This window comes from Emydura macquarii, unplaced genomic scaffold (assembly GCF_026122565.2).
Source record: "Emydura macquarii macquarii isolate MOO-44397 ecotype Brisbane River unplaced genomic scaffold, CSIRO-AGI_Emac_v2 contig_705, whole genome shotgun sequence".
In the NCBI taxonomy this organism is placed as follows: domain Eukaryota; kingdom Metazoa; phylum Chordata; order Testudines; family Chelidae; genus Emydura; species Emydura macquarii.
Window position 1 is genome coordinate 9290931 of NW_027130842.1, and position 12201 is coordinate 9303131.

Here is a 12201-nt window from a genome sequence, read left to right on the forward strand (position 1 = left end):
TGTTATTTGGAGAGGCTCTAGAGAAGTGGTTCTCAAACGGAGCCCCGTGGACTTTTGTCTTACAATCGCATCACCCCCTTACCCCGAATCATGCCCCCCTTTCGAAAGGGGCGCTTCCTGCGTTGTAGGTCCTGTTTTTGTTCCTGAAGGGGGAGGTTTGGGAGAAGGGGGGTTGCGATTGTTGGGGGGCACTTCCCATGCTGTAGGCCTTAACAATTGCACCCACCTTCCTCCAAACCCCCCCTTTCAGGAAAAAACAGGGCCTACAGTGCGGGAAGCGTGGCAGCAGCAATGCAGGGAGCAGCGGCAGCAGCGCAAGGGCAGCAGCAGTGTGAAGAGCGTGCCCGGCAATGGCAGGGGGCTGGCGATGCTGCTGCAGGAGATGGGCGGCGGCTGCTTCCATCTTCGGGGAGGGTGGAACTTGACTGGCTCTGTCCCCGATCCATGCCCCCCCTCGGATCCATCTCACGCCCCCAACTTTGAGAACCACTTCTCTAGAGGTGAGACCAAATTCTGCCCTTGTGGCATATGCACATTTGAAGTAATATATATTATATAAATGACTAGTGAAAATACCTAAAAGCAAAATTTGACCCACAGTGCATAATGCCTATATATAGATATTGAAATTTGTGAAATTTTTGCATTTAATTATGAAATATTGCATTTAGCATTGACTATATTAATCCTTTGAGTACTATACTAAGGCCCTGATCCTGCAAACACTTATATGCTTGAAATCAGTGGGACTACTGAAAGTAGTGAAGTTAAGTGTGTGTTTAAATGTTTGCAGGATCAAGACTTAAGGATGCATTAGGATCTGCTGAGTTTCGTGAAGTGAGATGTCATTGGGCTGTGAGGTTATATAGCACACAACAGCAGGGCCATACACGGGCCATTTCTGTCTTATATGATAAACATTCATATAGCCTCAAATGGGTCAAAGTAAATTTAAGGTTTGGACTTGAACTGGCAAAAGCAATTAGGGTTGGGATTTTCAAACGTGCTCCGCATTGGCCTAACTGCTCCCAGTGAAATTGGTGAGTTTTACAATTGACTGTAATGGGAGAAGTTAAGCCATGCTGGGTGCTTTTGAAAATCTCATCCCATCTGTACAGCATTGACTGCATTGCACAGGTGGAAACATTCACCATCCTTTTCTCCACAGACAGTTCTCCAAAATGCCTTCCTGTCTGGGGCCTTCTAGGGCCCTTTGAAACTCAAGACTTGTTATAAGAACCCTAATTAATATGGATTGTTAATGTGACTATCTTAACTATCAGGACTTCCAAAGGTCGGAGATTCAGATAAGCAGGTAGAATTTAAACCTATGGGAGCCCCTTTTGAGGTCCTGCCTTCCCTCATCCCCTGCCTTCTTCTATTGCCCATTCCTTCAAATGATTCCCACTACCGGTTGTTGTCTTTGCTCAGAAGAAGCTAACAAATCTGTTTTCTTCAGAGGGTATTTATCTTCTGAGGGCATGGGGAGGATGGGGACAGCACAAACCCGTGGGATATCTACTTCATTCTCTCTTTCCAGGGGAATGGTGGGCAGATCTCTCTCATTATCTCCTCCCTATGCTTATGGCATAAGCATACCTGCTGGGAGTGGAAAACTGAACAGCCTGTGACTTTTTCATCCAGGCTACTCCCTTGTATATAAGGTTTCCTTTTGCCATATAACAAAAACAAAATAACACTCTTGAGGAAAAGCAGTCCATCGGAACTGCTGAACATACCTTGGACAGCTTGGTCCCTTTGCATCTGGAAGAGCTGGTGCTCTCCTCCTTCCAGCTTCAGGGCTGGAGTGCTACCGAGGAGCAGCACCTCTCTGCTGGTTCTGCAACTGCTCTGGTCTTCCAGTTCCCACCATTGCCCAACTCTGAGAGGAGACGATCCTGCTGCTGCAGCCTCTTTCCCAGGCTTGGGAGGGAGGTTTAAAATCTGTGTGCTTCCCTTTCACTTGCTGCTGAAACGTAAGGGAAACATAAAATAGTGGGAGAAGGGACAAGGAAGGACATCAGAAATGCTGTGGGAGGGAATGCATGTTGGCCTCTCTCTCTCCATTCCTCTTTCCAGCCACATTTTGCTGTAAGTAAATCTGTGATCTTCTGCTTTGTGCCCTCTACACGTGGTAGGTTTGCAATTGATTGTACAGTGTAGCTCTGTGAAGTTTTCAAACTCTGATATATAATACCTCCCATAAAAACTGCACTACCCAGAATTACCTTGCATTGGACACCTTGTGTGCTCAGGTAGGCACATGCTCTGCTATCAGCTCACACACCTCGGAACAAAAGCATGCATTGCAGAAAACTTGTGTTCCACTTTCCAGAAGAAGCCTTTGCTCTTTTGAAGAAAAAGCTTCACTAAACTCAGTTTTGACTGCTTAAACAGGCTGAATTTGCTGTACTTTGAGCTACAGCCCCCCCTTAAACCTTCTGTCTGGGCCCAGTGTAAGGGAGGGCCGGGGCCCTTGCTTAAAGGGCTACCTCCCATTTCTATCCTTACATAACCAGTACCATTGTTAGCAAAAGCTCAACAAAACCAGAACTACTGGACACCCCACAGAAATCTTCTATCGCTTGACTCACCCTGGGGACCGCCCACCTGTGTGCTGTACCTGAGCACTTCAAGTACTGGAGAGAGTCACACAGAGCCCTTTTGCCAGTAGGGAAAGCCCCCACTGGCGATCAGCGGCTGCCCATCCTCCCGCTGCAGGGGCAGCCAAGTGCAAACTACGTTCAGTACCTCGTGCTGAAGACCACACGGTGCCTCACTGCGTGCTAGGCAAATTGGAAATCAGCGTGCGCCTCCTTCCCACCACACACAGCCAGCTCGGTGTTTCCAAAGGCAGCACCCAGGCCTAGGAAGGGGACGCTTGCTGAACCCTGGCTGGAGTGGCACTAAGGTGTCAGCACGGGAGGGGGCTGCGCGATGGGGGAAGGGAAATAGCTAGATTTGTTTGGGGGGCGGGAAGGGGGGAGAGACACAGCTGCGGGCTGCATTTACACCAGAGGGCTTGAGAGGGCGCTGCCGGCCCAGAGTTGGAGAGAGAAGCGAGCCGGCGAAAGACGGGAAGATGAAGACCCGGAGAAAGACAGACTGAAGCAACAGCCCGGCTTCCCAGCGCCCATAGTCACTGCCACAGGGGCGGGCGGGCGGGCATGCACGGGCGGGGGAGGGCGCGAGAGCCGGCTGGAGCCCGGGGACCTTCCTCTCCTCCACCCTCAATTCCGAGCGGAAAGTTTAGACTTTTCCAGAAAGTGGCCCCGCCTCGAGCATCTCCTCTCTAGCGGCTGCAGGAGGCTCACACCCCCGCGTCCTGCCGTAGCGGGGGGCAGCCGGCGGAGGGAACATGACAGAGAGGGGGGCATAAGAGGAAGCAGCACAGGGCGGGGCGGGGAAGGAGCCGCAACGAGACCTGGATCTGGGGCCCCTGGCGCTGCAGCTTCTGCGGCTCGCGCAGATCTCGACGTGTTTCTTCTTCGAAGCCTGGGATCAAGTTTGGGGCTGCAGCGAACGCCTGCGAGCCGGGCAGACAGGCCAGGGGAGGTGTTGCCCCAGCCGCAGCCTGTTAACCCCTGAGCGCCCTGCTCCCGGCTCAGATCCCGCGCAGGGCGCGCGGCCCTCGCTGCTCCCAGGCGAGCGAAGGGGGGGACCTACCCCCTGCCCCCCCGAAATCCTTCTCCCGCTCCGTGTGCTCGGCAGGAGGCGCCTGCCTCTCTTCTGCCAGTCCCGGGCGCTGGTGGTGGTGGTGGAGGAGCAGCGGGGTCGTGTCGTTGCCTCGGGCGGGTTTGCTCAGCTCAGGAGCGTGGAAGTGTGGCGGGGAGTAGGTGTGGGCAGCACCTGGGCACACACGACCGGGCTGAGGGGCGGGAGCAGCGAGTGGTAGGAGAAGGGGGGAACCCCCTAGGAGTGCCCGAGAGGGGCTAGCGCGGGACTCCGCTCCCCTTGCCTCAGCGCGCTCACAGCTGGGGAGGGAGCCGAGCACGGAGGGCGGTATCGGAGGAGGGGGCTTCGCACCCGGGGAACCAAGCCCGTTAGAAGCAGCAAGGAAGCGGGGGGAGGCCAGTGACCTGCTGCAGAGCCGCTCGCCCACCAAGGAGACGAACTGTAGCCGCCTGCTGCAGGCAGCCCTGCCGCCTCCTCCAAACAAACCCGCGGCGGCAGCAGCAGCCCCGCGTGCGCCGGGCTCCCTCCTTCCCTCCCGGACCGCTGCCTTCCCGGCGCTCGCTCGCTCCCTCAGCCGCCGCTGCTCCGCCCGGCCCCTCCTCTCCCCGCCCCGGCCAGCAGCGGCCCCGTGCCGCGAGCCCCGCGCCACCCAGCATTTCAGTGCCGGGCAAGAGAAAGTTGGGAGCGGAGTGAGGGTGGGGGCTGGATGCTGGAGAAGAGAGAGACCCGCTCCTCCCCCCCCGCAGGAGTGCGCGGAAGGTGGGATTACAGGCGGAACAAGAGGAGCGGGAGGGTGGGAAACTGTTGAATTTCTGGGCGTGCTGGAGCGCCGCGTCTCTGGACCATCCTCGCAGGGATGAGGGAGAAGCGGGGAAAGTAGCTGGAGGAAGTGAGCGGGGTTATTTTTCAATCCGAGGGGAGGCTTTTAAAGGGGGGGGGGGGGGGAAGCAACGATTTGCAAGCACTGAAGAGCGAGCTAGCAGGAGAGCGTTGCACGGACCCAGGCTGGGCGAGCGTGCAGGCTCGGACCCTTCCTCCAAGTCAGCTACGCTAAAAAAGCAGCATGTAGTAAACAGAGATGCGTCATGCAACAGGGAAAAAAGGAAGAGGGGAATGAAGGGAAAAAGAAACTAAAGTCAGGAGGAGGCGGGGAAACCACAGGGACAGCAAATTACTTCCAAAAGAGAGTGGATGTCTGCTGTGACCCGGCATCTTGGGGGGAAGGAGGGGGTGCGCCCTTAAGTATCTCCCCTCTCCAACTCAAGTCTCCCTTCTTCACTGACACAGGCTCCTCTGCTTGGAGAGAAGAAGGGATACAAGCAAGAGGATTCGTTCAGCATCGCCTGCGATCTGCGGCGGCTGCGTCTTTGGAGCTTATTTTTGGTTCCTGGTGGATGTTGGTTTCCAGACCTTGACTTGTGCATGTCACTCTTTTAATTTTATTGCGAGACTTTGGTTTTGTTGCCTGCTTCTCCTGCAAGACGAGGAAAGGGGAGCCTGGCTTCGGGGTTAAAAGTTGCAGTTGTTATTTTGCAGCCAACATGGGCACCAATGTAGTCTATGAGTGGCTGAAGACTCTGCAGCTTTCCCAGTACGCGGAGTCCTTCGTCGATAATGGCTATGATGACCTGGAGGTTTGCAAGCAGATAGGGGACCCGGACCTGGATGCCATTGGGGTGTTGGTGGCCCCGCACAGGCGCCGTATCCTTGAAGCGGTGGTGAGGTTGAAAGAGAAGGACGAGACCGTTGCTGGGCTCTACTTCACTTTGGAGCCCCAGCAGCAGCAGGGCTCGCCCTCGCCCTCCCCAGAGATCTACACTAGTCACTTGGTGGAGCAATATGAGGCTAAGGCTTGGAGGGAGCCGAGCCCTCGCCATCGCGAGGGGAATAAGGGGACCCCCAGGAGCCAGAAACTTGGGCCCCGCAGGCGGGAACTGGTGACTTACCCAAAACTGAAACTGAAAATCATGATTAGGGATAAACTCATCCGGGATGGGATCAACCTGAGCAAGCCTCCCTACTCCAACAAGGTAAGGGAGTCCTGCATCTTTCCCTTCTACCCGCCCCTTGCAGCAGTAATTCATCTGTGGTTGGGTGCATGGCCTCAGGAGTCTGAAACTGTGGTAGGAGCCGTGGAATTGGGGAGTCAGGTGCAAATGTTGGTTGGCTCTGTTTGGATCCTGGTACCAAATCTGGGTATTTAATTGTGTTATCTTGGTTTGGAGTTTGTTTTTGTTTTTTGTTTTTGTTTTGTTACAGTAGGAACCCTAAATCTGTTCTCTGTGTAAGCAATGGAACTTAAAGCAATGGGGCCAAAAATTGGTTGGTTTCAGCAGGATCCAAATGCTTAGTCTAGGGTTGTGTGGTGCTGTTGTGCCAGGGTGTGTTGAGATCTTGGATTGGTTTGCCATACAGAATAAACAAATAAAAGTGGCCAGACTAGTTCTCTATTTAGATAGTAAAGTTTGGGGGCTTGAGTTAAAAAATAGACATAATCCGTTTTTTCTCTGATTTTTTTTTTCATTACGTGTGGGGAATTGTACATGTCATCCACGTTGGTGAAGGTAACTTTGTAGTGTCAGTTTCTGTGGGTTAATATTGTATGAAATGCCTTGTAAGAATGGTAGAGAATAATTCCTTTTGGTTTGTTTGTTTGTCTGTCTGCCTGTTGGACTTTAACTAGAGTGTTATGATTATTCATAAACCATTCCAGGTGTAGTTTGGTCTGTGCACAGCAGACACATTCTGTGAAAAAGGACAGAAAAGTACAGCTGTTGGAAAAGTACATTCCAATTTGGTGAAACCCCATTCAGTGAAAACTGTGGCAGTAAACCTGCTCAAGTTCCTTAAAAAGTTAAAATATTGAAGGAAGGTGAGTTGGCAGATACAAATTACTTGGACTGCCTAAAGCCTTTGATATGTCTGTACTGAAAATATGATAAAAAAAATAAATACTCATGGCATGAAGTGAAAAGGTCATTCCATTGTTTTCTTTCACTTAACCAGTTTTTAATCAAAGTATTGTAGTGTATGTTTACTTCACAGCTAAGAGAAAGGTCAGTGGTGAGTGCCTCAGGGAATGTATTGGGACCAGTAAAAGTGAATATCTTATTTAATGATTTGTGGTCTGATTTTCAGAAATGCTGAGGACTTGAAGTTCACATTTATTTCTTTTAGAGTAGTGGATGCTCACTGCCTCTGAAAAGTCTTTATTGGAAGAAATTGGCAGCTTAGTTGTTGACCTTTGCTGAAGAGGCTAAATTGGTTTGGTTAGTAAAAACTATTAAGGATTGTGAAGAATCTCCCTATGAACTTAACTGCCACTGGAACATTGGACAGGAGGATGGTAGATGAAACTCAACTATGGTAAGTGTAAGAAAGCACACTGTTAAAAATAGGTTAAACTTCTCATATACAGGGATGGGACTCTGAGCTTGTGGTATTGTGTGGTGGAAAAAGACTTCACAGATATCAAAGATAGCTCAATGAAGATGTTTTGCCAGGGTGCAGCAGAAGCAGTTAAAAAAGCAAACAGGGTGTCTAGATACATTTACAAAGGAGTAGAAAGTATAATGCTACATCCAACAGTGTACACCCTCATTTGGAGAACTGTGTCCAGATTGGGTCACCTCATGTTAAGATTTAGTTGAAATGGAAAGGCTCCAGTTAAGGGCAGTGTAAGTGGTCAGAGGTATGTCATGAGTTACAGATGATCAGAGATTGCTAAATCTAACTTGGAAAGAAGAGTTACTGGAAAGGAACCTTGGTATTCTGAAGTGTAAAGGATAACTTTTTGACCATTAAGTTGCAGTTATTCATGCTAGGGCTAAGAGAATCTTAAACTTCAGGATTTAAATTGATCACTTGCTGGGGTATGGAAGGAAGGCCTCTCCTTGTTCAATACTATACATGGGGAACATCAGGTATTTTGGCCACTTCCTGAGGCAACATACCAAATTTGAAGGACCAGTGGTTTGATCAGCTATGGCAAAGCCTATATGAACTCTTGCATCCTATGTAAATACATCATCTTGTGAAAACTTATTAACTGTGATCTGGGCAGAGAATTAATTTTTTCTCTCATAAAATGATGATTTGCCTGACTCTCTTTGTTTTTGAAACTGCCATCAAAGGTGTCTCTCTCTCCTTTATTTAAAAAAAAAAAAAAAAAATTGTTCACTTGAGCCTATAACTTTTCAGTAGCAGTCACAGAAAGTGTCACTGGGGCTTGCACACTGCCCACTTCCCTGATTATATTTCACTTGTTCTTTACAAGCAGAGAGAATTGGGGGGAAAGTTGTATCTTCATATTCATGTGTCCTATTTCTTATCAAATAGATCTACTATTCCTGTGATTTTAAAATACTAAGATACAAACAGGTAACATAAAGAAAGTTCAAATCTATTTTTACTCCTCTTATTTATATATGTTGGGCTGCAAGTTAACTACTTAAGGCCACAAATCCGGCTCACCTTGTGCAAGTAGTATCATTGACTTTAATGGGAGTACTCGTGTGATTAAGTCTGTATGGTTTTAACTTTTATATTTCAGTGAATTGCATTTAACGAGTGGGTGATGAACAGAGCAACAGCCTTAAGTTTAAATTTCCTATCTTTATGTCAGCTTGTCTCTCCAACTTGTTCGTTCTTGGATGATTTTTTAAAATATTTAACTTCACTTTTTAGAAATAAAAGGAAAAACTTTGTGGTTCATGAACCAGTTCACATCATATCTTCTAAGAAACCACAGAGTTGGCAAAATTTAAGTGTATATTATTAACCATATTATTCAGAATGGCGTCTATTACTACAATCTGTCTTCACTGGGCCCTTTGAGACATTTTAAACAATCACATTGGGTTTTTTTTTTTTTTCAATGGATGTTGTTTATAGTATCAGAAAATAACATGCTGTGTCATGCCTACTTTGGAAAATGGACCTATTATGACAGCAGTAATTTTTTGGGAAGTTTATTACTTTAGAAGAAGAGAATCTGATGTACCTTTACCAAAAAAAAAAAAAAGCACAAATTTTGCTAGATGCATGTGTACAGAGTGTGCATTTCAGAAGAAATGACAAGAAGCATCTTCTGAGCTAAGCATATAATTTGCTGTACAAGTAATAAAACAGTATTTGTCAAGATCTGCTTATTTATTGCATAGATTCATCAAAAGGTTTGCCAATGGGAGAGTAAGTATGTTCTGGCGGATAGGGTCCTGCCATCAGGCAGTTTGAGGTCTGTTCATAGCTCTGTCATGGTTCTGCTATGTGACCTTGTGGAGTCACTTCCCCCATGGTTTATCCAATTGTAAATGGCAGATAAAATACACGTACCTTTCGTAAGTGCTTTAACATCTGTGGATGAAAAATGCTACATAAGAATATATTTATTTTTGGAGGATATTTCTTTTGACTTTGAACAAACACTTTTAATTTGCAGATAATGTTATTAGTCATGACTTTCTTTAAGAAGAGTGAATTTGAACTCAGGCCATCTGCCTAGGGTGATTTCAGACATACAGAACTATCACTAGCCATATTCTGCATTTACCTGAGAGTTAGAGCAAGGCAGCACTTTCTAATTAATTCTTTATTTTTCAAAGGTAAACTAACTGGGGAAAACTTCATAGAAGCAAAATTTTGGTTCTGGATAATAATGCTCTTGAATTTTGAAGGATGCCTATTTTATTTTCAAGTCCCCTTATATGACTGATGCAGAACTCACAGGTATCAGCAAGTTCCTTAAAGAAGTAGTGGATTTGTAGTTTGGGGCCAATCCTGCAGCTGCTTTATACTGGAAGCCCCATTGAGATCAACGGGAGTTCCATGGATGGAGTAGCTGCAAAGTAAGGCAGTTGATTTGAGTGTAAACCATGTCACTGGTTTAAAAAAAGAATTCTGAGAAACCTGTCTCCTCACAGAGCTCACATCTGCAGTTTTTAGTTGATTTTTTTTTTCTGATTGATGTACAGATGATACAAAACAACTATTGGGAAATGGGTTTGATAGTCAAAATGAGCCCAAGTGAATTAAAGCTTTGGAATCCATTGCAGATGCTTGAAATGAAGCTTGTTACTGACTTGATTTGCCTATCTTACAGGATTCAAAGAACTAGAAGCAGGCACTGAAAGGAATCTGCCTTATGCAAGACAGGAAGGACAAGTACAAAGTAAATTTTTTCAGGAACAAGTGAGCAAAATAAAAGTTTCACTTTGAGAACTCCAATATGAAGGGGAAATGAACATCTTCTCTGGGGAGGGAGAGGAGTGCTAGCAACAACCAAATCAGATTTAAAAAAAGAAGATAAGACTTTTGCTTCATTAAACACTTCTGGTGAGCTCAGGGCAAAGCAGGCTATTTCAACACTGTGTTTGAGGAGTAGTGCTAGAGCAGACTTGTTAGTCTATATCTAATCTTCTAAAGTTTGTGAAAAATCCTGCTTAATGACCACTAAAATGTTACTGTGGTATGGGAAAGGGGAATTACCACTTTTGTCAATATGAAGACAAGTGGGGACATACAACTGTGGAACATGTTCAGAGCAATTAAGTATTCTATTTATCTAATATATAGGCTAAGTGACATCTAATGGTATAGTGAAATTTCATTACTGCATCTAATTGAAATGAATGACCTGACCTGTTCTTGAGGAACTTTATTCAATTTTTCTTCCACAGAGAATTGCATATACATACAAAATAAATTCATTAAAACACACACATACATTATTACAAAATAAATAACCCCAGCAATTAAGATGATTTGCTTGGCAGCAATAAACTTGTACTGATATAGATTTCAATATTTATTAGAGAGTTCTAATAAAACTATGTACTATGACATAAGCTTATGTTACCTCATCTTCATTCACAATGTTATCATGAATGCTGATTATCAGCATGCTTGAAAAGTGTATACTACCAATAACATTACGTTTGAGGCCATAACATTGGGAGTGCATGCAAATGTTCAAAATCAATAAACTAGCTTCAGATGAACATTTATGCAGACATCTACCCACATTGCCCCGAGAAGTTGAAGAGCTATGCTACGACTCAACTCTACAGTTATACTATCCTATAATTAGGTTTGTGAGCTAACCACTGTGATATTAGTTTCAATATGTTTAAGTCCTTGGTATTATAGAATAATGAATATTTTACACACACAAAATCTAAGAGGTAAGTTTACTAACTATACAACTTTAAATTAAACAGAGGTACCGGGTGAGAAACAGAAAATTTGGTCAAAGCTTTATAAAGAAAGAAATGCAATATTGTGCTTTGCAGAAGTGGCAACACTCACCCATGTTAACATGAACCTTCCTCTAAAGATCTGGTTGCTTTGGAATAACTAGCAACTATGAGTAAGTAGTGGAGTGTTCTGAAATAGACCTTAGGGAAAGCTGCCCATTGAAAAATGTTGACGTGCCTTAAGTATGTTTTCATGGCAATAAAATTAACAAAGCTGCAGGCAATGTTGATGAAGTGAAAAGGTATTTATGTAAGAAATCACTGAACTTCCCTTTGATTTCTTGTTCTGTGAGTGAGTGAGAGAGATTGTCAAGTACATCATAAAATCACAGCAAACATACTGGGAAAACACTGATTTCCCTATCCTATCAAACCATAAAGGTAAAAAATTGAGTACATGAGTGTGTGCTCTGCTGTGCTTGAATTTAGCCTGTTTCTCAATACTGATCAGTAGAATCAGGCATCTAGTATCCTTTGGAAATGTTTAACCTAAATCTTAATGGCTCTGATTAATCTCTCTGCTTCAGGGGAGGAGATCCAGATAGGGTACATCAAGAATGGGTGGAGCATGAAAGAGTGTAAGTACTGATTCCACAACATGCTGCCTCCTTTCCTTCAATCCTGTGGTAGTCCCAGTCCCTGTAGTATATCCATAGTGGGTTCTATGAAGCAGGAGAGAGTTGGGTTGTCTATACTATGTGGCATCATCCCCATTTCAGTATGTTCCAGGGGTTTACCAAGTTTAAAAAAAAATACTAGTCCCCCATCAGTGGAAAGGGATAGAGGGTGTGGAAGATAGTGTGGAGGCACTGAAGGTGAAATCCTGTCTCCACTGAAGTTAGTGGGAATTTTGCCATTGATTTCAGTGGAGCCAGGAATTTGCCCTCAGATTTCACATGTGTTCAGAGATCTGTGTGAATCCCAGGACATGTATAGGTTCAGGAGTCCAAATCTCCTGCCTTTTCTGTGAGAGGAGGAATGGTGCAAATCTGTGTAACTGATAAAATAATTCAGAGGAAACTGTTTCTTCTTCATGCGAAGATCCATGGATCAGCTATGATAGGTACTTCAGCCAACTTGGAGTGTGGGGGCAGAACCAGACCTGTCAGTCACTGGTAGCAGGGGAAATGCCCCACCTTCTGAAGTTCCTTCAGTGTTTTTCTTGCCCCCTACAGCAGCAGGTGACTCAGGAAAGTCTTGCTGCTGCAGAGCTTTTCTTGGGAAAATTCCAAACTTTTAAGTTTCCTGTCTATGCATACTGTCCGCCAAGGAG

At 45.7% G+C, this 12201-nt stretch overlaps 2 protein-coding genes across 5 annotated transcripts in view; one reads left to right on the plus strand and one right to left on the minus strand.

Moving 5' to 3' along the window:
* Positions 1-1866: 1866 nt before the first annotated feature.
* LOC137149021 (uncharacterized) lies at positions 1867-5099 on the minus strand. The gene is made up of 3 exons (XM_067542237.1): positions 4959-5099; positions 3667-4555; positions 1867-1966 (listed from the first exon to the last, which is right to left on the minus strand). Exons 1-3 carry the CDS (start codon positions 5097-5099, stop codon positions 1938-1940), a joined length of 1059 nt encoding a protein of 352 aa, XP_067398338.1. The 3' UTR covers positions 1867-1937.
* Positions 4349-12201, plus strand: part of SAMD5 (sterile alpha motif domain containing 5) — a 372001-nt gene continuing 364148 nt past the window's right edge. For all 4 annotated transcript variants that reach the window (XM_067542375.1, XM_067542376.1, XM_067542378.1 and 1 more), the window contains exons 1-2: positions 4349-4434; positions 4963-5705. In XM_067542375.1, the coding sequence (XP_067398476.1) occupies positions 5217-5705 (489 nt within the window). In that variant the 5' untranslated portion in view covers positions 4349-4434; positions 4963-5216. The remainder of the gene's footprint in view (positions 4435-4962; positions 5706-12201) is intronic.

Coding starts and splice junctions, on each gene's coding strand:
- LOC137149021 (XM_067542237.1), bottom strand. CDS start 5,099: ATGCACAAGTCAAGGTCTGGAAACCAACATCCACCAGGAACCAAAAAT. Junction 4,556..4,958: donor CTCCAAGCAGAGGAGCCTGT/GTCAGTGAAGAA, acceptor CACTTCCTCCAG/CTACTTTCCCCGCTTCTCCC. Junction 1,967..3,666: donor GGATTTCGGGGGGGCAGGGG/GTAGGTCCCCCC, acceptor ACGTTTCAGCAG/CAAGTGAAAGGGAAGCACAC.